Here is a 26,793-nt window from a genome sequence, read left to right on the forward strand (position 1 = left end):
GGTCATCTCTCCATCCTCGACCGTGCCCAGGAAATCTTGGTAGGACAGCCTTTCGGAGGTAGGTCGCTTCCCCTTCTCAGAAATGGACCTGATATTGGCCTTCACTCCCAGCAGCACAAGACTGGAGGTGAGCATTATGAGAGACGCTTTTCTACCTGCTGGGGCATGCAAGCCTCAACTCCAACCTTATCTCGGCACCGATGGGCAACCCACTGGGCAAACACAGAACTTTCTGGCCAGGGCCTGCCATCTGGCCCCTCTGGCCCTCTGCTGTGACAATCAGACCTGGACAAACAAGGAAACTGTGGTTCAAAGGGGTGATGCTTTTACTCGTTTGTGCAACCAGTACAAGACAGAGCTGTCAGCCAAACTGTAGCCCCAGATGGGCATTCTTGCTACCTGCTGGAAGCTTCTTCGCTGTAAGCCTGAGAGGACAACCGGCTCCAGATAAATGACCCGTGTGTGCAGTCCAGCTGTCCTTTCTAGGCTTAGAATAGACTGCTTTATCCTGATCGTCACTCTTTTTTTCAAATGTTCAACTCCCTTTCTTGTATGAAATAACAGTAGGCAATTGTTTGTGCTGATTTACAATGACTGACAAAATAAGGAGTTGGAAACCGTGCTAGTCCCTAGTTCTAGAGAGATTTTGCCCAAGGCTGCATGACAGCCAGGAGCCTGGGAACCATCCCAGGCCAGCCCTGCCTCCCTGAGGGCACTGCCCTACATTTCCTATCCTGCCCCTTCTGTAAATAAATCCCTCCTCCTTCAGAAACGCACCCTTAGTGAGCTAGAGAGCGGGATCAGCCCACAACATCTGAATTTAAGCTTAAAAAAGACGGTGGAGGTTTTCAGGGTCCTGAAGTGACGTCACAGACACTTTGCAATGTCACTGGAAGTTCATCACACTTCATTTTTTTCCCCAAAAAGTTTTGCAGTGACAGCTGTATTAGGACTTTGGTGTTACCTGTGGGCTTCCCCTCAGGGGAAGTTAAGCACTCCCCTTAACTGTCCTGCGAGATCACTTTTTAGGGCCGGGGGCAGCATGGCAGTGCTTTGAAAAGAGAAGAGCTCACATTTATGGATGACAAAGGAAGCTGCCCAGGACCCAGGACATGGGGGTGACAGCGCCCCGCTCTGTTCTTGGGGGGAGTGGGGTGGGGAGGGGGGGGAGGCAATTAAAACGCAACAATCAAACCAACCTTTAAATAGTAACTTTTAAAAATATAAAAACAGCTCATTACAATGACTTTTCATTTTCTCTTTTCTTCAGGAATCAACTTGTCTTCCACCCTCGCCCTCCCTTGTGGGGAGAGCCTTAACAAGAGGTGGCAGCTGAGCATCTGAGACCCAGAGAGAGAGGAGGGAGAGAGGGAGGCGGGGGATGGGGGGGAGAGAAAGAGAGGAGGGGGGAGAGAGAGAGAGAGACAGATAGACTCTGGATACGCCTCCCCAGTCTTAGAAAGGGAAGGGCACCTTGCCCGTCTCTGCAGCAGTGCCAGGTCGGGGGAGGGGCTCACCCAGGAACAAGAGTGGGGTAGGGGGGTGGTTCACCAGAGCCCCTCCCTCCTTCTCACCAGACAGAATCACGCATTATAAAATAATCCATAAAAATGCAGTATAAAAATTATCTTCCATATGCTACATCCATGGAGAGCCCACCACCAGGACTCACGACGGCCTTTAGCTTTTCCTTAGAAGAAGAAAAAATAAGACCAAAAGGAAAAAAAAAAAAACCCAAAAGACCAAAAACCCACCAAAATCCTAATACCTCAGAACATTTTGGTACCAAAAAGTGGCACCTGCAGGAGACGATATTCTACCTGTAAGCTGTCGGGGCTCCTAAGAGAGATGGGAAGCTACAAGAAGTCAGCCCCGTGTGCCCCCAGCCCAACCCCAAGTCCCCTCTCCCCAGGCAGGGGGGAGATAAACCTCAGACTCACAGCTCTGCAGGTTAAATACACACTTTCCCTCTAAGGAGAGAGGAGGAGGTCAGAGGCAGGAAAGGGGAGAGAAGGCATTTTATGAAAGGACATCACTTCTAATTCCTTTTATTCAAATTAAAAAAAAAAAAAAAAAAGCACCCACATCAGTTACTATTTTTCCTCTGGTAGCTCCCTGAGCTGAGTTGCTATGCTTTCCTCTAACTTTGTGTCCTTTTTAGGTTGTGTCCGAAGATTAAGAAGGGCTGGAGACAGAGTGGCTTCGAGCTTCCATTTCTCATCATGATAACCAAGTGTGCACCAAAGAGAGACGGAGGTCAGGTCGAGGTTGGGGAGGGAGGGAGGAGGGGGAGGGAGGGGGAGGGAGAGAGGGGGAGGGAGGGGGAGAGAGAGAGAGAGAGAGGAGAGAGAGAGAGAGAGACAGGGGGTCAGACACCGGAAAGGGGAGCATGGAGCTCAGGAGACTACAGAAAAACCCACCATTGCTGCTGCAGTCAGCCCGGGCTGGCACCCATCTCAAGCTCTGTCAGTCCGTCAGTCTGTCTGGAGCTTGGTCCTGACACGTCTCAAACGATTCCCAGGTCCACATGGAGATACACTTGTCCAGGGGGGTACCTGATAGCCAACCTGGCTGCCAGCCGCAGTGCCTCTCCTCCACCCCAGGAGTTTTCTCCCCATCCTACTCCCTTCTCCATTCTGCACCCCGCTCCCTGCCTCCCCTTCCCAGATGGGAACTTCTGTTGTTTTTTTTTTTTTAAAAAAAAAAAAAAAGAAAAAAAGCCACCACCACGAGTGGATTACAAATACAGCAGGCGAAATACACGGCTGGCGCTGCCGGTGGGAAGGGGCCTCCTCCCCCCGCTGACCAGTCCGAGATAGGAGTCTGTTATTTACACTTTTCACAAACCTTGTGCGCTGCACAGTCAGGGACGTGAAACCCCCCCTCCCCTGGCACAAACATGTGGTCCACGCTCCAGTGTCCCCGAGCCAGGGCAGGGGAACACATCAAAAACAAAAGGGGAAGGAAAGATTCATGAGGGTGTCTGTGGGGAGCCGGAGCCACGAGCCTCCGAATCAATCTATGTGTAGCATCTGCCAGGATCGTTAAGGGGAGGAGGAGAGGAGAAATCCATCAGAGTCCGTGAGTCCCATCAATCCACGCCTGGGAGTCCCGACTGTGACGGGGGCACCTTCTCAGCCGCGGGAGCACAGCGCTGGCCCGCTCGCCGCCCATCCTCCACGTGCACGGAGCCCCTCGCCGGGGTCTCCCTGGCACAGCTGTGTCTGTTTCTCCCAGAGTTTGACAGCCCTGTTACAGTCCTTGTTTAGTAGATGACCTCATAAACCGTGGCCTTCTTGTCACCAGAGCCTGTTACAATATATTTGTCATCCGCCGAAATGTCACAACTCAAGACAGACGAGGATTCCTTAGACTGGAGGAGGAGAGGAAAGAGAGGGCGGCGAGAGAAAGGATAGAAATTCACTTTGTGGGTACTGGACGCCCTTTCAGTGCTCTCCGAATTCAACCGCCCTCTGCCCGCCCTGGAGCCCACACTGCAAGGCCTTCAAACACAGCCCTTCCCGTTAGAGGGGCCCCTTCCACCTGCTGCCCCACAAGGAAAAGCTCGTTAACAGGGCCCAACGTGATCTTTACAGTCAGCTCTGAGAAGCAAAACAGAACACTTGAGCATGAGCTTTGATCCTGAGTTTACAAACAGGAAGAAGCTTTTCTGAGCTGGGAGCAGGTGTCAACAGGCCAGACTCTCAGCCTGGTGAGCTAAGAAAAAGGATTTGCACCTGAGTTTTGAAGCATCCAGTGTAACTGGAGACTTGAAAGTTACGTGTATGACACACTAGATGCCAGACTTCTAGCCTGAATCCAGAAAGTGGCTTGTTGGCTCTGAGAGCAAAAGTGTGACTCTGTGTGTGTGTGTGTGTGTGTGGCATGTCTCTGTATGTGTGCGTGTCTGTGTGTGTGGGAGCGTGTGAGTGACCAAGTGAGAGGGTGCAGCATCAGGCCCCAGGTCTTGAAAACTCACAGAAAGCCTCTTCCTTCTCTCCCATTTCCTTCTGGATCCTTCTCCTGCCCCACCTCTCTCCCTACTTTGAAGTGTTGAGATGAAATACGAACTTACTTGAATATCAGACAACACCGCTCAGAAAAAAAGCTGCCCAGTTTGCTCAAATGCCCAGCACACCTCCTGCGAGGGCTCAGCGTGCAGGCCAAAGCCAACAGCATGTTTTCACTTCTCCTTGCTCTAGAAATCCTACAAGAGCCCCTGCTTAAAAGCCCTCACCCTGAGGGGTCAGATGCCATTAGCAGCAGAGTGTGCGGCCCACTGATGTGCCCAAGTCCAAGCCCTTGCCTCTGGAGAACCCATCCTGGACCCCTGGCAGGTAGGGGCTGGAAGAGGCCCGGGGCAAGTTCTGCTTTACCTCCCCCACCCCTGCCCCCATCGCCGCGGATAGGCCGTGACTCTGGGCAGAATCAGGAGGGGTGCTCGCATGGCGGGTGGTACCTGGAATATGCTGGCTCCATACGGTGTCCTCCAGGCGTTGAGAAGGTTATCCTTCCCGGTGCTCACAAACCACTTGCCTGCAGGCGGGAGGCAAAGGAAACATCAGGCTGTGGGCTGCTGCCCTCTAAAGTGAGACCCGCCCCATGCATGGCCGGCTGCCATGGAAACACAGTGTGAACCGCTAACCAGTGCTGGGCCAACTCTTCACTTGTGAGAGGCATCTTGTAACTGAGACACAGTAACACAAACATCGACACCCAGAGAATGCCTTTCTGCGCAATCAAGGGGAGGGGAGGGCAGGCTGGGACGGAGAAAGGGAGGATCTGCAGTTAATCACAGGGATTACACTGCCCAAAAGATTCTTTTTAAAGCCTCTAAGGTCGACTGATCCATCTCGATTCTACTACTGGAGACGGCAGGAAGTACTAGGAATGACAAAGCTCTGAGTGGCTGGAGACCCAGCTGAAGGCGGCGGATCTCTGCAGGTGCGCTGCCAGGGCTCTGCCTGCGTTAATATCCCAGAGCTCCCAAAGCCACGTGGGGCACCTGCAATTCCTGGTCCACAGAAAGACCCGTCGGGGTTTAGAGAGGACGGGACGCATCAGAGCTGCACAGCCACAACTACTGAGTCCGCGTGCCACAACTACTGAAGCCTGCGCGCCTAGAGCCCGTGCTCCACAACAAGAGAAGCCACCGCAAAGAGAAGCCCGCCCACTGCAACAAAAAGTAGCCCCCACTCGCTGCAACTAGAGAAAGCCTGCGCGCGGCAACAAAGACCCAACGCAGCCAAAAGGAAATAATTTTAAAAAAAGAAATAAATTTATATATATAAAAAAAAAGTGGGCCGGCAGATATTCCAATCCAGGGCTATGGCCACCAAAGCCTGGGGTCTGAACCACCTGGAAGCACTGCTGGCAGGGCTGTGAGTACTGTTCCTCTGCCCCAAGCCAGCAAGGTCTGGCTCTGGCCTGGTCTCACAAGTGCTTGGTACCCTTTGCAGTATCTGCATCCGAGGATGCAGAGGGGGATGCCAGATGGGGGTACTGGTCAGGGTCAGGGGGCCTGGTTCTGGGACTGTGCTCACTTTGGGGTTCTGGCCCTTCTCTAAGCTTTGGGCTGCATCTATGCACGGAGAGCAGGCCAGGCCTCCTGGGGCTCCCACTCCCCCAGGCTCACCACAGTAGGCGAATTTGAGGGACAGCACGCAGCTCTCGTGCAGGTGCAGCTGGTACTTGTCGGGCTTGGTGTGGTGCAGCACCTCCACGTTGCTGCTCTCCATGCCCACGGCCAGCCACTCCCCGGTGGGGCAGTAACCCAGCGAGAAGATCTGCGGGGGAGGGGCATAAAGAGATCAGCATCCTCCAGAGCCACAGGGGTGGGGGTTCCTCGAAGGCCCTGCTCTGGGACCCTGAAGACTCAGCGTCCCACCACTCCTTCCCCCAGCACCTCCTCACCTGCCATTTGCAAAGCCAAGCCCACCCCCCCACCCCTAGCCCGATAACCCGGGGGAATGGGATCTCATGTTTCATCCCCATTTGATAGGTGAGGAAGTTGAGGCCCAGAGAGGTTGCTGACTCTATAAAGTGGCAGAGCAAACTCAGAGGTGGCACAGATATTTCACTTTCACAGTTATTCTCTCTGCCTCAGTGACTTCTGCCTTTCCTTAAGAAAAATATGAGTAAATAAAACACTAACGTATTGAATAACAAGATTAAAATATTAAAACGAGTAATAAAATAATAACAAAAAATAGTAATACCTGGCACTTATAGAATGCTTTCTATGAGCCAGGCTTACAGCTAAGGCTTTTAGAGGGACCATTTCAGGCGCTCACACCAGACCCGTGAGGTAGCTATGACTATTCCCATCCCATGTGAGAAAACCAAGGCCAAAGTGCTCAATGGTAGAGGAGCTGGGAATCAAATCCAAGCCGTTGGGTCAAGTGTGTCCAACTCCAAAGCCTTGTCGATTCTGTTTCATTGCCACTTCCTCCAGGAAGCCTTCCCAGATGGCTCAGGTTGGTCTCAGGTCCATTTGCAACGACCAGGTGTAAGGGTCCCTTTGTCCCCTGACCCAGCCACTGGGACCTGGGGAGGGAAGGCCCCACGCTGCTCCAATGGAGGGAAGTGGGGGGTCTCGGGGGCACACCTGGGAGGTGAAGTCATGCTGCTGCAGCTGCCGGCCCTCCCGCAGGTCCCAGGAGCGCACGGTGTTGTCCAGGCCTCCGGTCCACAGCTTGGTGCCGTCGTGGGAGATGTCTATGCAGCTGGCCCCATCCGTGTGGCCCTGGAACTGCCTAGGAAGGCCAGGCAGGGATGGCGGTGAGCTCCGGGGAAGAACCGATGCCAAGCGGACAGCCATCCCAGGGGGCAGGCCAGCTCCGCCCGAGCAGAACAGGAAACTGAGGTCCATCGTCCCCCGGGGAGCTTGCAGCAGAGCCAGGCCTGGGCCCCTCTCCTACTCTGCTCAAGGGTCTTGGGCAGGGGCAGTTCTGGGGGAGTAGGTACGTGACAGGGGAACCCCCCTTAGCCCGAAACCCCATGCCTCCTCAATCTGCATTCTTGATCCATCCTCGTCACCCCGCATGAACCACGTGGCCGAGGCCATAAACCAGCTGCATGGTGCTATGACTAACGCAGATGGCCACACTGCACTGAGGGCCGATGCTGGGCCTGGCGCTGGGGTTCGACTCTAAGGAAGGGGCTTCACTCTGCCCGTTGCATGCAGGGGAAACCGAGGCACGGAGGTTAAGTGACTTGCACAAGGTCACACGGCGGCAAGACTGAAACCCTGCAGCTTTGCTCCCGAGGCCCCACACTTAACCACCAAGAGGTACTGCTCCTCTACTCTGGTCTCAACGCCTCTCCTTCTCCTGCCCTGTCTGTGTGTCTCCACTCATCCGAGTCCCACACTCCCAGGCCTGCTCCAGCTCCCCTTCTCCCCAGAGCCTTGTGCGAGCTCCTGGGCCAAGGAGCCCTCCATCCTCTACCTATGCCGGGCATCTGGCACAAGCTGTTTTCTCACCTGGGTGCCCTCGCCCGCGCTGTTCCGGCCGGCCCACAGCACCTCGGACAGGCCAGTCGCAGCAAAGATACCAGGCACGGCCAGCGAGGCCTTCCCGAGGACCAGGACCCCCGCTCCCTCCCGTGCCTAACCTGACCAGCGTCTGGTTGTGCAGGTCCCACACGGCAATGTTCCCGTCGCTACAGCAGGAGAAGCAGACTTTGGCGTCGGGGCTGATGGCCAGGGCGTAGCAGGCCGGAGCCGAGGACGTCAGCTCGGCCTTGATGCGGGGCGTGGGTGAGGCCAGGTCCCAGATGGTGAGCGTGCTGGCCTCGCCGCCCACGATCAGCGTGCGCCCGTCGGGGAGCAGCTTGCAGGAGCGGATGTAGTTGTCCCTGTTCTGGAGGGGGAAGGGGCAGTCTTCAGCACCACCCACCTCCCCGCCTGGGGACCAGGAGGGTCCACAGCACTGAGCACCCTGGCCGCTTCTGCTCACTTCCTGCCCTTACTGAAGGCAGCTGCCAGTCCGACCCCGCTCCTCACTCACCCCACTCCTCATTCACCCCCCTTTCAAACTTTCACTCCCTTCTTCACAAACCCCTGGAGGTCAGCATCATCTCCCCTTACAGACGACGAAAGTGGGGCTCAGGGAGGTTTGCCAGCTTGCCCAAAGTCGCCCAGCCAATACAGGGCTGCACCTGGCCGGGGGGGATGGGGCTCTCCCGCTGACCCAGGCTGCCCCGCTCTCCTAGACCGGTGGGAAGGGACGCCCGCAGCCCTGGGGTCCTCACCAGGCAGTCCAGCTGGGAGATGGGGCTCTTGCTGCCCGGCTGGCTGATGTCCCAGATCTTCACGCAGCCCTTGCCACCTGTGTAGACGTGCCGCGTGGGGTTGCTGATGGTCACCGCACACACCACCTCCCCGTGGCTGAGTGTGTTGATCTGTCGGGCGTGCCTGGGGATGCCGGGGCCTGCCAGGGCGTCGTGGGGGAAGGGCACGGGCTGCATCTGCCCGTCAGCACTCACGTGGAAAGAGTAGGCTCTGGGAGGGGAGAACCACACTTCTGCCATCTCCAATCCTCTAACAGTTTGCACAACTCCTGCCCAGTTTGACCGGCACCCGCCCCTGCCTGGCCTCCCTGCCTCCAGGTGTCCCCTCTCCCCACATCTCAGGGCACCTGGTAACCCCAACCTCCTTGGCCTGGCTGCACCGGGCCGGAAACTGCTGCAGAGTCCAACCTTTGCTTCTGCCCCCGCTTACAGATCCTTGCTCCAAACCAGGTTGCTGACCCCCAACTGGCCGTGGAACACCCTTCCCCACCATCTACAGAATCCCGAACACGCTGACTCCAGAAAGGACCCAGCTTGAACGCCACCCCTCCTCTAGGAGCCGGTGGCATTAGGGAGGAAAACCTGTTTGCGACCCTCCAAATGAATCAACAGGGTGCACATGAGAGCCCGGGGTGAGCCAGCGTGGTCGGCCTGCTGTTTTAGGTGCCAGCTGTGGGCAGAACCCACAGGAGCCCCCAAGGCCAGGGCAGCTCCATGGCATCTGGTTGGGAGACCGCAGTGTCCGAAGTGTTCCTTCCCTCTCAGAGCCCAGGGACCACATCCTCAACCCCAGCCCTGTCTCGTTCACCTTTCAGAGGGAGCCTGGGGGCCGTTCAGGAGTGTGGCCAGGCAGCTTTGCTGGGGTTGCAACCTGGCCTATGGGTACCCCAAGAGGGGCAGGCACCTTTCCTCAGGGGAGGTCCACCGGGGCAGGGGATGGGTGGGTGGGTGGTGTGCTCTCCCCTGCCCTCCCCAAGAAGCAGAAAATAGCCAAAGCTTACGGTTTTCCACCAGGAATGGAGGCGAGGCTGGAGGGCAGGCCCGTGGCCCGCATCGGGGGGTGAGGGTCAAACCCAACCTGCAAGGCAAGGCAAGGCCAGCCATTCGTGAGGGGTGCCGCCATACGTCCCCCCACTATACATCCCCCCCCACCGGCTTCCTCCTCCACCACCTCCTGTCCCACCCGCACGGCGCTGCCTCTTCAGAACCCGAGACAGCTGGGCAGAGCACAGCCCCTTGTTCCAGAGAGCGTACGGGCCCAGGAGGGCCGAGCGCCTTGTCCAGGACAATGGCAGGAACAGGATGATGGTCCAGACCCCGAACTCTGAACCGCTTATCTTCCACTCCCACCCCCAGCTCATTCTCCCTGCTCTGCAAGGCCGAGCAGGCCCCTCCTCACTTTGTTCCCTCCCCTGGTGTCCCAGAAGGCTTGTCATGTGGAGAGGAGGCCAACCTGGGTTCAGGAGATCAAGAGAAAAACCGTCTCCTGGAAGAGGACCTCCCTCTCCAGTCTGAACTGCTCTCAATAAACGGCAGACAAATCTTGGTATAACGGGCTGCCCCATTTGCCAAGCCCCTGCCTCGTGGAAATCGCCCGACTCACCGTGGGATTCCCACCCCCACAGAGCCCAGAAAGAGAGGTGTCAGCCCCGCTTCCCAGATGGAAAGGGGCAGCCCAGGGAGGCTGTGTTGTGTGAGGTCACGTGGCGACTGACGGGCAGGCGGGGTGGGACCCAGGTCTGCTGACCCCCAAGTGTGTTCCACTCTTATTCCTAATAAACACTCTGCCCCGAAGGCAGCTGCCTGGTCGCTGGGCCTGGGAGGTCCCCTTTGGTGTGCAGGAAGGGCCACCCTCACCCCCTCCAACTCCCCCGCTCCTTACCCAGTCCCCCCAAAAAAGGAGCCAAAAGGTCTACGTACAGCTCCAAAGCTCACCATTGGCGATCGGCCATAGGCGGCGGCAGCGGCGGCGGCAGCCGCGCTCATCTGGGGTGGGATGTTGTGGAGGCCGGCGTAGGCGCTGGGGCTGGTGAGGGAGCCGTTCATCTCATGGTGGCTCATCATGGCAAAGGGCGCAGCGTAGGAGCTGGTGATGGAGATGGGCGTGCGCAGGGCCGAGGCTGCAAGGAGGCGGGCGTCAGCCGGGAGAGGCCACCAAGGGGAGTGGGCCCCCCATGCCTCCATCAAGGGCAAAGCTCAGGCCACCAGGCTGCCTCCCCGCCCAGCAGCAATCCTTCCTGTGTTCTAAAGCTGCCTACTCCAGGCAGTCCTCCTGGACTGAACCCACCGACCAGAGAACCCCATCTTCACAGCCTAAGAAGGTTCGAGCTGAGAGATGTGCCCACCACTTTTTATAGAGCAGGACTCGGGAGGCCCAGAGGAGGGGGTTGTTCAGAGCCTCACAGAACAGCAGAGGCAGACAGATCACTGGTGTCCTGACCGGTCTGAAGCTCCTTCCACACACCTAGTGCACAGTGGCTCCAGTAAGCCCTGACATCGGTGTTGAAGCACCAGGCACTCACCTCCTTCTCAAACCTGACCAAGTCCCCCAGAGACGGGCCCTGGGAGAGCCCTGACTCTGACCCCCCTCCCTGGCCCCCATCTGTGAGGCTCCAGCCCTGGCCTGGGGCAGACCCCCTCCCCTCAAACATGGTCAGCCCAGCCCCATCGTGCCTACCCATTATACCTATCGGGTCCATGCCTGGAGGTTTGCCCGGCATCGACCGGAGTCCCGGGGTCGTGCTGGTGCCCGGAGTTGGGGCATCGTTCCTTGGGGTTGGTGTGTTGGACTTGAGCCCAGGGGTGGAGGATTTGTCATTCTGAAAAGGGCAGATGCAGAGACCAAGGGAAGCCATGAAGATTCCTTTCTCCCAAGAGCTGGGCACCACATGAAGCCCAGTGCTGGACCCAGCTCTGAATCTTCTGCCCCACAGCTCCTCAATTCTTGCCCAATCTTGTTTGGCAGGGACTGTGGTAATTGTGCCCATTTAATAGATGCAGCAACCAAGGCTTAGAAATGTTAACTAATAATAAGCACAGGGCTCAGCCTGTAAGTGGTAAAGCCAGGATTTGAACCCAGGCCAAGCCCCAATCCGTGTGCTTTCTACTCCAGCCCTCTGCCTTCCACTTACCACCACTCCAGATCCAGACCCTTTTCCAGACCCTTTTCCCTCTGCCCCCACGTTCCCCACCCTCTCCTAGCCTCTGTGGCGCCAGGGGCAGACCCCACATACATGACCAAGGTCTTTGGTCTTGGAGGAGGGCGTGCTGCTGGAGGAGGCCACCGAGGCGGGGCTGGTGGGGGCGTCCTTCTTCAGGCCACGGGCCTTGTCCAGCCCGTTTTCAGGAGGGGAGTGTGCGGGGCTGACCCGGGGCGTCGCTGGGTCCTAAAAACACAAGCGATGTGGGGATGTGCTAAGCAGTGACGAGCCTGGAGTCTTCTCTGCTCTGGGGACGGGAAGGGAGTGGGCACAGGGCATGGGAAAAGAGCCTGGTCCCAAGTGGGGACAACGAGTTTTTAATGACCTAGTCTGACCCCTTCATCCCACAGATGGGGAGACTGAGGCCTGGGTGGGTGGAGGTGAGCTGTCCAAGATCAAAGACAAGTTCAGGACTCCAAGCTGGGCAGCTGGGCTTCGGCCCTGGGTAGATCCTTTCCAGCTCCCCATCCCTCGCTAAGGCTGACCCAGGGGGCTCACAACCCCAAGATCCCAGGGGTGGTGGGGAGAACAGAGCTGACCTGGAGGACCATGGGGACTGGGAGCCAGCCCTCCCCTGGGATCTTCAGGGGCCTCTCTCTGGAGACCCATCCTAGGAACCCAGCAGCGCGCACGAACGCCCAGCCACCAGGCAGTCAAGCCCTGCGCTCCTCCTCCTGACCAGCTGGATGCCCCAACCCCAAAGGCCTCGTCACCCAGCTGGGGCTGCTGGTAACGGTGCAACAGCCGAGACACGACAGCTCCCACCCAGGACAGGAGCAATCGCCAACCACCCCGCACAGGGACAGCCGTCCTGCGACCTGGGCCAGCCCTTACCTCATTGGAAACGTCCACCACCAGATCGTCACTCTTGTCCCCGTCACTGTCCTGCACGGAGAGGGAAGCCAGTGAGAGGCCACGCCCACCCCAGACTGAGCCCAAACCACGCCCCCTGCTTCCACCAGCCAGGATCTGAACCCCGGCCAAACCCCGAAGTCCACACTCTCCCCACTCAGCCCCACCAAAGCTGACCTCTTCTCCTTGCTGTTTGCTAGCCCAGACCCCAGCCCCAGGGTCATTCTGCTCCCACGCCCACAGGCAGCCTCACCAACACCTGCCCAGTTATAATATTTCTAAGCCTGCTTTAACGTGTCACTTTGGAGCCAGACACCTCTCTCCAGCTGGCCTGATATCCACCACCATTTGCAAGTGAGCGCGCTGGTCTCGTTCCATCATTCCCATCACTGTGTGGGAGGGGTGATTAGCCTCGTCTCCCAGAAACGCAGCTGAGGCTTTGGCTGTGCAACGTGTCCAAAGCCCCAGAACAGCCAAGTGGCTGAACACGGAGGGCCGGGCCCAAGGGCACCGGGTCCCACACCGCATCGCCCCCTGCCCTCTGCCCCAGCTCTCAACCCCGCTCGGCCTGGCACAGAGCAGACACCGTGACCACCTGTAGGGTCGAAGTGTGGGGATGCCAGGGACGGCCCCCAGAGCAGACCGGAGGTCCTGAGGGGGCCGTGATGGCAGCAGGGGGTTGTTGGCCCATCGGGGGAGGTGCCTCTAGCTCTCCCCAGGCCCCACGAAGGCCGGGATGGCTTCCCTGTCCACTGCCTCCTGGCCGTGGTCCGCAGGCTCACAGGACATCGGTCTGTGGACGCTTCCCCTGCCCGGGCCACCTGCCCTCCTCAGTGGGGCAGCGTCTCCTGCCCCCACCTCTTCCTGACGTTCCCACGACTCAGGCCCCGTGGGGTCTCCCCCAGCCCAGCCCACCCAATCCAAACCCCGGCGGAACCCGCCGCGCTCTCAGACGTACGTATCGGCTCAAACTGTCCTTCTCCTCCGCTTTCCGCTTCTTGGCTTCCATGCTGTAGTCCGCGGAGCCCCGGTGCTTCTCACTGGCCCGTAGGCTTTCCGAGGGCGACACCGAGTTATTCTGCAAGCAAGAAGGAGAGTTAGTATGAACATTTCATGCACATATTGACATAGCTAAGTGATTCAGAAGGTCAGCTGAGGTGTCATGTGTGTCCTGCAGGTCTCAGCTCCATCGGAGGTTCCCCAGGGACGCCTTCCCAACTCCCCAGACTCGGTTCCCCTGGGAGCGACCCCGGGAGCACGTCAATTCTCTTCTGTAGCTGCTGTTAGATAATTACCCAGCACGGGCCATTTGCCTCTGGCCTATGAGACCGTATGCCTCATGAGGGCGGGGGTCACGCCTGTGTCCTCCACCGCCCATCTGTGCCTGCCACACATATTTGCTCAAAGAATGGAGAAACTGAATCTGCTCTGGGTCTCGAAAGATGGATCTGAGCCGACAAACTGGGGCCAAGCGCAATACTTCATCAGCTGAACCCGACAGGAGCGCGGAGACTGATGGGGACGGGGATCGCCGGGGTGCCAACAGGCCTCCTAAGTGTAGGAGGGCAATGGGGCATTTTGTGCGAACACCCTACAACTACAGCATGGCCTCCTACAACTTTAGAGAAACGCCAGGGTTATAAAGAAACAGAAAATGCAATGTCATGAAGCCTTTCCCCTCTTAAGACAGGAAAAGGTATAGAGGACAGGGAGACTCCCCCCCCTTTGTAATGACGGGAAAGGAGGAGCCCCAAGACAATAGGCAACGTGCCCAAGGTCCCCCAGCAGCAGGCAACATGAAGGAAACCCAAGTTTTTTAGGCCTGGAAGAGACTTAACGAGTTCTCCCTTCAACTACAAAGCAAGTGAGGACGAGAAGAGTTTGGAATTTCGGGCCTGGGAAGAGGGAAGGTGGGCCAACAGGCGAGGCAGGAGAAGCACCCGCCAGTGGGCCCGGGGACAGAGTGGTGCTGGAAGGGGAGAGCTGCCCACAGAGGAGGACCCTGGCTGATGGTGTGATGGGTAACCAGGAACGGCAGGCATCACGTGGCCACCGGCACCGGGCTGGGAGCAGGGAGGAAGGAGCTACGGGCAGGGGTACCTGCCAGCAAACCTCCGTGCCAAGAGAAAAATATCACAACCCCCTCTAGGGGGCTGCCCAGGTTTGCCCCTTCCTAAGAGACCACGCGACACCGTCCCCGCTTCGCTCAGCACCCTCTTCAGGGCACCTGCCCTGGATCAGGCCTGGGGCTGGATGCCAGGTGTGGAGGAAAGAACAAGACGCAGTCCCTGCCCTCCAGGATCTCACAATCCAGCTGGAGGGAAGGCCAAGTCCACTTCATCCCCATCCCCATCCCCAGGGGTGTGTGACGAGGCCACGTGGGGACCCAGAGGGACGTCTGCTCAGAGGAGAAGGGCGTCAAGAGGCAGGTGGAAAGTCTCCCCACTTCCCCAGAGGCCGGGGTCGGCGTTCTGGGTCGGGGGCGGGTGCGAGTGGTGCGGGAACCAGACGCAGAACTCTATTTCCTCCCCGAAGCCGGTTTCTGGGCAACCCTTCCCTGCCAAGCTTCTGCCTGAAGCAAATTAAACTGGCAGAGTTATCAAGCCTCGAAGAAAATACGGAGGTTATAATGGAAGCGCAGCTCAACCTTCCCCACAGCCGGGCAGGCGCGGCGGCGATACACGCACAGCCGTGATTCAATTAGCCGCGGCGAGCGCCGGCAGAAAAATCGCCGTCATTTCATTTCAGTTCCTCTGACGGTGGCCCGCCCCGTGCTAAGCAGCGGCGCTCCCAGCCCCTCTGCTCTCGGGTGGGGCAGGCGGGGAGGAAAGGGGGGCCGCGCGGCTGCTCGCGTTTCTCCCCGCGACCAGGGCCACGGCTCAGAGAACAGCGGGCTCTTTCTTCTCCTGCAGTCAGGCTGAAAACCCTCGCTGCTACCGGAGGAGAGTCCTGTCAGGCGTTTAGCGGCATCGATCCAGCCCGCCTCTGGCTGGCAGGCGGCCAAAAAACTAAGTATTTTTTATTGCTTCGGCTAGGCAAGGAAATATGAATGAAGCTACCTCTAATTGGACTCCAGACTAACCCCTCTGGGACAGCTTCCAGCCCATTCCACTCCGACACGGCCCTGTCTTTCCTGCCGGGGCCTCATCTGTTGACAACCTGGTTTCCAAAGGGCTGATTACGTTTGTCTACACTCCCTCCAACACCATGGCCGCGTGCACACATGTGAGCCCCTACTGCCTCTCCCCGGGACGCCCCACACCCCCTCCCGGCCCAGGACGGCGTCCCGATTCGTTTCCACGGAATTCTCCAGTGGCCCAAGGATGGCCCCTCTGCCCTGAGTCTGGATGTCGGCGAGCACTGCGGAGCGAAGAGCCCAGCTCTTAGGGGTTCCCCATGGGTTCCTTTTAGCAGAAACCGTTCACAGACGGGGGCACAAAGCCAGAGCCAAGAGCCACGAGGATGAGCATGAGAATGTGTGAAGGCAGGGAAGGGGCCGAGCACCCACTTCTCTCTGCGGCAGGTCCCTGTTCAGCAGTTAAGCTCCAGGATCCTGGGTCCTGTTCTGAGCAGGGGGTCTTCCTAGCTAAGCGGAGAGGCCGGCTGGGCAGGAATATTGCCATGTTACAGATAGAGAAACTGAGGCTCAGAGAGGCCAAGAGGACTACCCAACATCCCATGCATCTGGGACCAGACTGAGCCTTGAGGTGTCCAGCCCAGCCCTCCAACAAGGCCACCTACTGGGATCAACATTGAAGCAATCAAAATGGATTTACAGTTTCAGCTGTTCCTTTCTTATGCACCTAGCCATTCCTGGGCCCAAATGACCTGGATTTCTGAGCACACAGGCAAGTCGAGAGGGGACGTGAGCACTGCTGCTAATGGGAGGTTTAAAGTCAGCCGGGTAGAGGGCTGGCAAGGGGAGGTGGGTCGGGATGGAGGAGTCGCCCAAGGAAGCTGCTGTCTAGATGGTTAGTTAACTGCCTGACCTTCCAAGTCCTACTTAACACGAGGTAATAACCAAAGCCATCCTAACAGATTAGATGGCCCCAGATACAAGGACGGCGATGAGGAATAAAATAGCTGTGTTAATCGCTGGAGGATTTTTTTTATCCAGACTCCACTGTGCTTATTCAGAAGGCTTATTCACTTGAAACAGAACCTCTGAGCCTCAGTGTGATCAGAAAGATTTACAACAAATCTCAGAGCTGACAGACACGCAGGCAGCCTGCCCTTAACGCTCTCTTGCTAGCACTTTCCCAAACCGAGTTAAAGCCTAGAACAGGGAGAAACCTCAGGTGCTGGGAGGAAATGAGGAGGATATAGGATCATACAGGGGTCAGCCAATCTGGGGGGCAGGGAGGCACTCTGGCCCCAAACGAGGCGGGGACCAGGGTCCCGAGCTCTGGGTTCAGCCCTGTGACTCCACAGCCCCCCTTGGAGGGCCCAGGGCTGGCTGGCTGACCTCTCCAGTAATCAACTCTCGTATAAAAGGCGGTTGGTTAGTAGAGCCCACTTAAGCCAGCTCTTCATTTAACAAATGATGGCCCTGAAGCCTGGAGAGATGAAGGCTTCCCCAAGTGCAGGTCACTCAACAGGGGACAGCAGCACCTCTTTCACGATGACACCCTTCTCCCAGGAGCCCACACAGGGTGAGGGCTGACCCCCCCCAGCACCCAAACACCAACCCCCCCCCACAGGTTCCAGAGTGCTGGCACTTACCGTGCTGGATTCTCTCTCTTTGGGGACAGAAGGCCAGGGCAGGAGGAGGGGCAGGTCCCCCAAGACAGAGAAACAAAAAAGAAAACAAGGTCAGTCTCGTCCAGTTGGCTTTTCTGCTTTGCTAGTTCATGGGTTCTAAAACGGGCAGCGGCCTGGCTCTCTGAGTCACCGCGGGTCAGCCAAGGTAGGGCCATTAGGTGACGTCTCTCAGTTTGGAAATCAACCGCCCCAATTCCAATGCTTCACCCGGCCACCAGGCCCCGGTGGGGCAGCGGGGGGGATCTGTGGCCTAGCTCTCCCTGACATGCCGAGAAGGGCACCAAGATTACTGGTCAGCAGTTTTTAAAGCCATAAACTTGGGAAGGATCGTGCTATGCAAAATATCCATAGGACCTGGGAGTTGAGAACATTATTGTTATTTAAAAAAAAAAAAAGGAATTATGGGAGTGGTATTTTGGTGGTGTTGTTTTTTAATTAACACTCTTCTCTGTTTCTTTACCAAGACGCCCCTGGAAGCTGAGGCCTCTGATTATTTGCCCGGCCAAGCACTAGCTCCCTGATCCTCCTTGTCTGTTGTGGGGAGGCCCTCTTCCTCTGCCAGGAGGACCACCCTACTGCAGGGGGCAAAAAAACTTAGTCTCTGGTTCCCATGACCTGCTACTACTGCCCCATGGCCCCGGTCCCGGGCAGGATGGTAACACTCCAAGCCCCCTGTGCTCAGGGCCGGCTCATAAGGCATTGGCCATGTGCCCCAGTAAATATCTAAGGGCAAATCAAACCATCATGTGGTGCACCTTAAACAGAATAGTATGTGTCGACTATCTCTCAATAAAGCTAGAAAAATAATATCTAAGGGCAGACCACACAAGGTGGCAATCTTTGCAAAGGGTCTGCTAGGAGGCCACCAGGCCCTCTCCTTTCCCGATCAAACTAGGCCCTCCCAAGGCCCTTCTCGGCGCAGCTTCAGGGGTCTTCGCGGGACAGGCTGGGTTAAGGGTAGAGGACGTTCTCATTCCCAGTCTTCCCAATCATCTCCCTGCAGCAGCGTCACCACCACCTCTACTTAAAGACAGTCCCCTAACGAGTCTTTACTTGAGCGCCAACTGGGTATCTTTTCCAAAAAACTCGGTCTCTGTCCAAGGACTAATGATCCTGGTGAGGATAAAACTCTTTCCAGGGTAGGAAACAGAAGAACGGCAACAAAGGGCTCCGTCTTGGGACCCCCAACTCTTGAACTCTTATGGGAATTTGAAAAGAGACCCTCAGCTTGGCCAGGAGGGCATCCTGAAGGAGTGGGACTGGGGCTGGCCCTTGGAGGGTGCACAGGGTGTGGCTAGGAAGATGGGAAGGTACTCCAGGAAGAAAGGACAACATGTCTTCCAGGGCAAAGAAGAGCAGGTACACATCAGGGATTGGGGGGTGGCCTGGGGGATGGGGGTCCGGTTTCCGTGTACCAGGAACTTAATAGATGGCGCCAAGCCTTTTGCTAACTCCTGGTCCTCGGGTGACAGCATTTGCTGTGTCGATTCACAGAGGGGCCTCCAAAACCTCTGCCCCCCCGCCCTGCACTCTGCCCTCCGCCCCTGCCCCGGGCCGCACCTCTGTGGTCCAGCTCATGGTGGTTCTTCTCGTCCTTCACCGACAGGTGGGCCTGGCTGCCCAGGGTACCAAGTGCCAGCAGCCCTGAGCTGCTCCCCGTCACTGGGGGGATCCCTGGAGGCTGCAGGCCTGACGGGTGGGGTGGCAGCTGCACCGGGGGGCCGTGCGTGGCGTGGGAGAGGTGCTGCGCCTGGAGCTGCTGTTGCTGCAATGAAGTTGGTGGTGAGTGCGGCTGAGCGGGGAGGGCCGGGGAGGCCCGGGCCAGCCCTCTTGCTCCTCCAGGAAGTGCCGGGGGGAACATGCCCCCCAAACCTCTGCCCCCAGCTCAGGCCACACATGCTGTCATGCTGGAGGAAGTCTGGTAATGGACCACAATTGAGACACAAGATTTATGATGGCAAACACTCCATCTCCTCTCCAACCCCAGTCTCAGGACAGAACTTCTCAATGCATGTTTCCAAGCCCAAGATAAATACAGCATGCATTTAAAAGCCAGTCATCGGGGTTCCCTCTCCGCTGAGGGCGATCCACTTTTAAGCTCCTCGCGGTCACAGTTTTGCTCATGCTTACATGCCTGCAAACGTCAGCAGCCAGCGTTTCCCACCCTGAGCCCGTACCCTGGGGCAGACTCCTTAATTCTGAGGAACTCCACGCCTGTCTTACAGAGCAGGGGCAGGACACAGCAGAGGAGTCCCGAGATCAAGAGGAGTTTGGGGCCAGTGGAATGAGAGCCAACGTCACTGGACATCAGAGTGGAGAACAGGGTAACAGGAAGAGTGGGGGCTTTGGAATCAAGACAGACCAGGATTCAAATCCCAGCTCTGGCACTGACTAGCTGGGTGACCTCAGGCAGGTTACTCACTAAGTGATCTCATAACAATAGCTGAACGTTTCCCCAGAGGCCTTTCCATGGCTCCCTCCCCTTCCAAAATCTAGTCGTGCATTAAGTCACTTATTATCAATAGCAAGGATTAACAATCCCTAATCAAGGATTCCGCTCAGCACTAGCCTCAGAGCCTTCTTTTCCCCCTTCCCCTTGTGCTCCCCCAGCAGCCAAGACAAAGCGCCCTTTATCATTCCCAAGATTGCGTCAAGAACCTCAGGCACTGTGGCGCAAGCTACACCACAGCTGAATATTTCACAGGGACTGAAATATTTCTTAGGAATGGCTGGGCCCTTGGGTACACATACATCTTTCTTCTCAACGAGCACAAAAGGAGGGAACAGAAATTTACTGAATGCCTGAATGAATGCCTGGGCCCTTTCCAAATATTTTCTCTGACCCTTCCAACTACCTGGCAGAAGGGTTCTGCCCATTCTACAGATGGCAAACTGGCACTTAGGGGCTGGAGTGGGCGGCCAGTAACTAGCCAAGCCTCACCACTAGTGTGGTATCTGGACTCAAATCTGTCAACCACCGACGTCATCCAAAGAATGTTCCTAAAGAGACCCTCCTCCCCAAAGCAAGAAGAGTTGGTGGGGGTGACAAAGAGCCAAGACGTGACAAGCTCGCCTGTCAGTGTGAACCGTGGCTCTCAGGCCACTGATGACAGACAACAAAACACAATGAAGGCCCACAGTTCTGGACAGACGTGAGGCTCCAAGAGGCAGTGAGTGTGTTTGAGGTCAGGGATTAAGAGCCCCGCTCTTCCCCAACTAAGCCGCAAACTGCCCACCTGGTGCACCCCCAAATTTAACGGCACCCCCAATCACACCACACTCCTGGCCCCAGAGAGCTCATTTCTCAGTTTGGGGAGAAAGGCTGGGACCCACGGCCATTGCTCCAGACCTAGGACATCTCTTGGTGGGCAGTTTACGGAAGCTGCCGGTGGGCACTGGTCCAGGTTGCAGCCTGACCCCAGATCTGCCTCGAGACGCCAGAGCAGAAACGAAGCCGAAGGGCCCCCTGGAAGCCCTCCCCATCCTCCGGGTCACAACAGGTTCCTCCTTTCTGAGAGTGATGACAGCTTAGACTCTGGAGCCAGACAGACTAAGGAAGATGTCCCGCTCTATCTTTTATCAGTTATAAGACCTTAGACAACAGTGGACCTCTCTCAGCCTCAGTTTCCTCATCTGCAAAGTGGGGATCAGAACGCAGCCCATCTCTTCGGGTTGTACAAGGATCAAGTGCATTATTACACGTGAAGGCAAAGTAGGCGTTCAACAAACATTAGCAAAAACTATGAGCGGACCACAAATAGAACTGCATCTTTCATCTTTCTCTGATCTTGGCCAACTCGTGAGCTCCAGAAAGAAGGGACCTTGTTTTATCCATCCCAGCACCTTGAGTGGGGCCTGGCATGTTTGCCCAATACACATTTGCTGGGTGAATAGATGAAAATGTTGGAAAAGGGTTTACACAGAGAGGCTGGGAAGTAAGTCAGCAGAGTGGCTCTGTCCAAAAGCCATCCACCTTCCCAGATCCAAGCCTCCTCTTGGTTGGGACGACGAGCATCAGTGATGCATCCTGCTTCCCAAAACATGAACCAGTGAACTAGCACCAGAAGCTTGGAACAAAGGCTGTGGTTGCAGTGGCTGTTTGGAAGACAGTGGCTTTCAAAGCTGCTGAGCTTCCCAGACGGAGAGGGTGGTTTTCAGCCGTGGCCCATCAAGCAGGAGTGTCTCCTTTGCAACAGAGGAAAGGCAGCTTCCGTGTACTTCTCATCTTCAAATACAAGAGCACCCCCTGCACAGCCAGAAATTCCCCTGAGGTCTGCTCTGGGTGGTTGGAAGGCATAGTCGGGAGCAGCCCAGCAGGCTCCAGGAAGCAGGGACTGAGAGCCGACCTCCTCCCAGGCTTCTCTCCTGGGGCGAGGACAGATGCCAGGCCTTGTTGGGCCAAGGGTCTGCTAACAACAGTCCTGGTTGTGATAAAAGAGTGAGATAAAGTCTTTGCCGCAGCGGGGCAGGGGGAGCTGGCTGGCAGTGATCCACCCGTCTCTCCGTCCCCGTGTCGCAGGCAGGGCACAGCCATCCTCAGGCTGCATTTCTATCCCTGTGACATATCTATGACTTCAGAGGACGATGTGCAGAAACACAGTGACATCCGAGTGGGAGGGTGACAGCGTTTTCAACTGGGGACAAATGGGATCGAGTCCACCGTTCGAGGAGGGCACTGGGCTCGTCACTCTGCAGCAGCCTGTCCCTGGCTTCCACCATTCCCTCCAAGACCAGGATTTCTCCGTCCACCATAGGAAAGGAAGTCAACAACCCACCCCCCAACCCCAAAAGAGGGGTGAGGCGTGTGGAAGCAAGCCCCCTCGTGAGCATGCCTTCCTCCCACCTTTAACATTTCATGCTGGAACAGCAACCTGTCAGAGAACATGTCCCGTGGGGCAGACGTGTGTCCCTGTCCTCACGTGTGCCGAATGCCCAGGTCCCGGGCTCCGAAGGTATGGCCACTTACATGGGAGGCTGTCGGGGAGGCCCGCGCTGGCCGAGTCTGTGTAACTGGATTATGCACATTGCGCTTCATGCCTCTGCTACCTGATTTAATGCTTCACTTCTCAGGTTCATGATCTGGGTTAAACCTAGTGAAGTTGTCTAAGCATTTCCAGGGCTGAGACCCACCAAAGACACCCAGACAGAGTCCTAACTGCATAAGATGCAGACGCCCTGCCCTCCCAGGAGAGGGAGAGCAGCCCCGGCCTCTACTTCCTGCCCACGGAGGTGGCCCCCCAGCTCCAGGCTGAATTGTGCCTTCATGCTCTGTTATAGTTTGGAGAGCTCACAACAACCCCGTTATCCCCATTTCAGAGACGGGAACAGGCTCAGGGGGAGGCGAAGGAACTCTGCTAAGCCAAAGTAACCAGAGCCAGGACGCAAACCCAGCATGACTTCTCTCTACCACGGCCCCCTGGCTGAGAGAAACAGATGCGTTCATTCTAAGGCACGCTCTCTGCACCATCCTTCTCCAGGTCAACTGAACCCAGCTCATCAGCATCCTGGAGGGAATGCGAGAACCTCAGGACTGGCTTCAAAATACCCAGTGTAGTTTGTAACAAGCTAAAACCTCCCCCTTCCTCACCCCGCTTACCCAATTTAAAAAAAAATAAGAAGCACCAACAAGGACCTACTGTACAGCACAGGGAACTCTGCTCAATATTCTGTAATAACCTAAATGGGAAAAGAATTTGAAAAAGAATGGATACATGTATATGTACAACTGAATCACTTTGCTGTATGCCTGAAATTAACACAATGTTGTTAATCAACTATATTCCAATATAAAATAAAAAATGAAAAAAAAAAGTAATCAAGCCAACACCTACATCTTCCACTAATAATTTCCAAGGGAATGCAGGCCAAATTGTCAGTGGGGCCAGTGAGGTACGTGCCCCTCCTCCTGCCGGGTTCAGTGACCTTGGACCAGCACGGAGCAAAGTAAAACGTGAGTTCTGAAAACGGTGGGTAGCATCAGTTCACAGGTCTTTAATCTGCTTGGGGAGGCCTTGTGCAAGCTGCTGACCAAGGGACAGTATTTCACCCCTCATGCTCAGGAATCTTTTGACCCTCGAATGATCCCCCAATAACTTGGATCCAAGAAAAAAGGGTGTGTAACAGGTCTGCAGTAATTGGGTCCTGGCAGGCCCCGGCGAACAGACACACACCTTCAGGCCTGCCTTCCCCAGACAGTCACTTGAGTTCCCAGTGGCCCTGTGTGGGGTGGGCAGGCTGGGCCAGCAAGCCTGGGCTTCCGTCAGCCCCTCTGTCCCCTCTCCCCTCACACCAAGCTGACGCTGGATTCTGGCCTCTCTCACCTGGAGGGGAGGCCCTGGAAATACTCTAATTCATGTGATAAATACACACCACTAGCTGCAGGTATGCCCACGCCAGATGTGTCTACCTGACCTCTCATCTCTCTCTGAAATGAGCCAAGATGTGAACCCAGAATCCTTCCACCCCACGCCCAAGAGAGCCCCAGATGACTGACTGAAGAGGGCACGTCAAAGGAAACTTGCCCAGCCCTTCTCCATCTTTTCGCAAATGGGGAAAACAGGCCAGAGGAATGAAGTGACTTGCCCAAAGTCCCCCTAACTCCCAGACCAGGGGGCTGGGCTACTTCTCCCCCAAGAGGGGCAAATCGGACAGTACCACGTGGGTAGCCACAAGGCTTTTGGGCCCTTCCCTTCACCGCCCTTCCCTGCTGGGGCAGGACTCCTGCCCTTTGGCCACCAGCCCCCCCGGCCCCCTGCCACCCTCCTCCCATCACTCTCTCGAGTCAGCCCGGCCGCAAGCCCGCTGTCCCTCTCCTTCCTCCTTCACAGGATGCCCCGGCTCAGCGAGCCATCCTCAGCCCATCCTCAGCCATCCGTAATTCCTGCCTTGTGAGGCTCTGTCAGGCGCAGTGATTAGATGGCTGCCTTCTTAATGACAGGGAGACGGCCGCATTCACTCAGAGCCGGAGAAGCAATTACCTCGAAAATGGGGGTCACAGGCCCCACTCGTTGGCTTTAATTGAATTCCAATATCTGCCTCGAGCTGCCTTGACCTAACGTGTAGCTTCCTAAATACTCCTTGAAGGAAGTGGGGCTAATCCAAGCAGCGCTTCTTCCCCCAATTCCACTCTTTTCTTAGAACTTAAAAAAAAAGTTTTTTTCATAAGAGGATTTTAATTCCAAAGGGGTGGGGGGGAGACAGTGGGGGAGAAGGGACTCCACTGTGGCCACGGCAGGGATGGGAAGGCGGGGCCTGGAAAGCGGATAGGGACGAGGAGCTGAGAGAGGAGAAGTATCAGAGAACCCCGACGTGCCACTCATGTGCCACTCTCAGCAAAGCCACCACGCTGTGAACTGGCCACTGAGGAGGACACAGGCGCCACACCAGGGCTGGACGGGAGGTAGCGGGGGAAGAGCCCTAAGCCGAAAGCCAGCCCGGGGCCTCTGGCCTGGCGCTGCTCCTGAACCGCGTGTGACGGTCTGTGAATCACTCCCCGTCTCTGTAAAGCAAGGGCATCGGCTGGATCAGTGGTTCTCTACCACGGGCCATTTCATGCACTGCCCCTGCCGGGACATCTGGCAATGTCTGGAGACGTTTTGGGGTGTCACATCTGTGTGGGGGAGGGTGCCACTGGCAGCCAGTGCGGGGAGGCCAGGGCTGCTGCTGAACACCCTACCGTGCCTCCTCACAAAGTATCTGGCCTCAAAGTCCACGAGTCTTGAGGCTGAAGAACCCTGGGCTAAGATGGTTTCCAAGGAGACTTCAAACTTTTACCATATTATGATTTCCCTGCTGGGGGCTCTGCCTCCCAAGCTCACTGGCTAAAAGCAGTGACCAGTCACTCTTGTTGCCCTTTCTGTCCTCCTCTCTGCTCCTGTCACACAGTAGGTGAGCGTCTGCTCCTCCCGCCTCAACATTGTCAGGATTCAGCCGAGGCTAACGCTCCCCCTGGCCATCCCCCAGCAGCACTCAGCAGCTGCCAGGGGACTCAGACCAGCAGGACAGAACCCCGTAACCATCACGGGTCCCAGTAATGTGTTGGAGGATCAGGATCCACCAGCATCACTCTGTCACTCCAAGCCCACCCCTCCCGGCATGCCTGGCCCAAAGAGATGAACTGGTCCACCCCCTCCTGTCACAGATGCAGAAACTAAGGCCCGAGGAAGAGATGGGACTGCCTGAGGTCACATGGGGAAGAGGCTTAACTAGAACACAGGTCTCCAGGTTTCTGCCCCAGAATGAAGAGCCCAGAGTCATCATTCATCCCACCAAGCAGAACATTCTAGGCCTTCAGTTCCACCTTGAAATAATGACCGTACTTAAGAACAAGAGGAGGAAAGAGGACCAATCAGAGGGCTAGAGGGACCTCAGCCAATCAGTCTACTGCTTCCCAAACCTGACTACCCTTCCGAATGATCTAGAAAACTTCAAAACCACAGATTTCCGGTTCCACCCCAAACCTATGGAAAAGAACTCTGGGGTGAGTGCCCTAGAATTTATTGTTCAGAAGCTCCGTTGGGGACCTGGACTCAGCCATCTGTGGATGGGAAGCAGTGATCTCACCCACCCTGTTCATTTTAGGGACCAAAGGAGGACAGGTGCATCCTGAGGCTAAGAGCCTTGCCCAAAGTCCCCTTGAAAAACCTGTTTCTCCTCAGACGCTTGTCTTCAATATCCTTTAGCAGCCTCATACCAAAGCAGCAAGCAGGAGAAAGATGCTGTGTCAATCCCAGAAACGCACTAAAGATGTAAGCCAGGTAGGAGCACTAAAGGGGAGAGATCTGGCTTCCTCCTTTCACTGAGGGGCCAGACCAGAAGTGGGCCTCACGAAGCACTCTGCATTATCTTTTCCTGTTCCCGAGTGAGATGGGACTTCTAGAACATCAGGGAGACCTAGCCGGGGGCCCTGGCTGGACTTGACATGGGCCCATGATGAAGACTCCTCCAGGCAGCTCAGCGCATGGGACAACAAGGCCCAGACCCAAATGCCACAGCACGTTTCACATCACAGTACAGCAGAGACAGTTCTGATCCCAGGTGGCCAAAGAAGGGCAGACCTTTGCCAGTGAGGGGACAGGCCCCTGGGGAGGTGGGAGAAATCAGGTTGGCCTCCAAGGTGATCCCAGAGTCCACGCCCCCCTGCAATGTTGGAGACACCGAAAGCCGGGAAAGGATGGGGCTGATGAATTTCGAGGTGGATCAGGGCGTGTTGGGCACCCCTTTAACTTGGGGACTGAGAGGCAACCGGGGAGCCACAGGGGGAGATCTCTAGGTGGGTCCAAGCCCATGAGATGCTGGGAGAGGCCGGAGCCCTGGGGCTGCCATTCTTTGAGGCCAGCTAAGGTCAGGGTCCATCTCTGGTTATGGTAAATGAGAGGAATAAAAGGGCTATACACACGGTGAGAGGCAGATTGGGGAGTCCACGTACCCCGATGATGGCGTTCAGCTCCGTCATGGTGACCTGCTTGGCTCGCTCCACCGCCTGCGCCACTTGCTGCTGGTGCTGGAGGGACCGGGTGTGGGTTAGAGGCGGCCGCCGTCCCCGACCGACCACGGAGGCACGGGGGTAGGGGACAGGCGGTGACACAGGAGGCAGAGGAGGTCCACTGACCAAAGGAGGACACAGGGAGGACGGGGGACCCTTTAAACCCTTCTCAACGCGTGCCTATTACTTCTGTAATCCACACTT

The 26,793-nt window shown here is 56.6% G+C and overlaps 1 protein-coding gene across 8 annotated transcripts in view; it reads right to left on the reverse strand.

Annotated features, from left to right (window-relative positions):
* Window positions 1-1,196: 1,196 nt before the first annotated feature.
* Window positions 1,197-26,793, reverse strand: part of TLE3 (TLE family member 3, transcriptional corepressor) — a 47,805-nt gene continuing 22,208 nt past the window's right edge. The window contains exons 6-20 of one of the 8 annotated variants that reach the window (XM_082385903.1): window positions 26,503-26,607; window positions 18,666-18,870; window positions 17,067-17,083; window positions 13,303-13,422; window positions 12,327-12,377; window positions 11,526-11,678; window positions 10,970-11,111; window positions 10,228-10,412; window positions 9,294-9,370; window positions 8,254-8,503; window positions 7,615-7,862; window positions 6,608-6,755; window positions 5,636-5,786; window positions 4,460-4,536; window positions 1,197-3,373 (exon numbers count right to left, since the gene is read on the reverse strand). In XM_082385903.1, the coding sequence (XP_082242029.1) occupies window positions 3,266-3,373; window positions 4,460-4,536; window positions 5,636-5,786; window positions 6,608-6,755; window positions 7,615-7,862; window positions 8,254-8,503; window positions 9,294-9,370; window positions 10,228-10,412; window positions 10,970-11,111; window positions 11,526-11,678; window positions 12,327-12,377; window positions 13,303-13,422; window positions 17,067-17,083; window positions 18,666-18,870; window positions 26,503-26,607 (2,037 nt within the window). In that variant the 3' untranslated portion in view covers window positions 1,197-3,265. Of the gene's footprint in view, window positions 3,374-4,459; window positions 4,537-5,635; window positions 5,787-6,607; window positions 6,756-7,614; window positions 7,863-8,253; window positions 8,504-9,293; window positions 9,371-10,212; window positions 10,413-10,969; window positions 11,112-11,525; window positions 11,679-12,326; window positions 12,378-13,302; window positions 13,423-17,066; window positions 17,084-18,665; window positions 18,871-26,502; window positions 26,608-26,793 lie in introns of all 8 variants that reach the window. The other 7 variants (XM_082385901.1, XM_082385907.1, XM_082385905.1 and 4 more) reach the window with 7 other exon arrangements.

Source organism: Balaenoptera borealis (assembly GCF_965194805.1).
Source record: "Balaenoptera borealis genome assembly, chromosome: 3".
In the NCBI taxonomy this organism is placed as follows: Eukaryota; Metazoa; Chordata; class Mammalia; order Artiodactyla; family Balaenopteridae; genus Balaenoptera; species Balaenoptera borealis.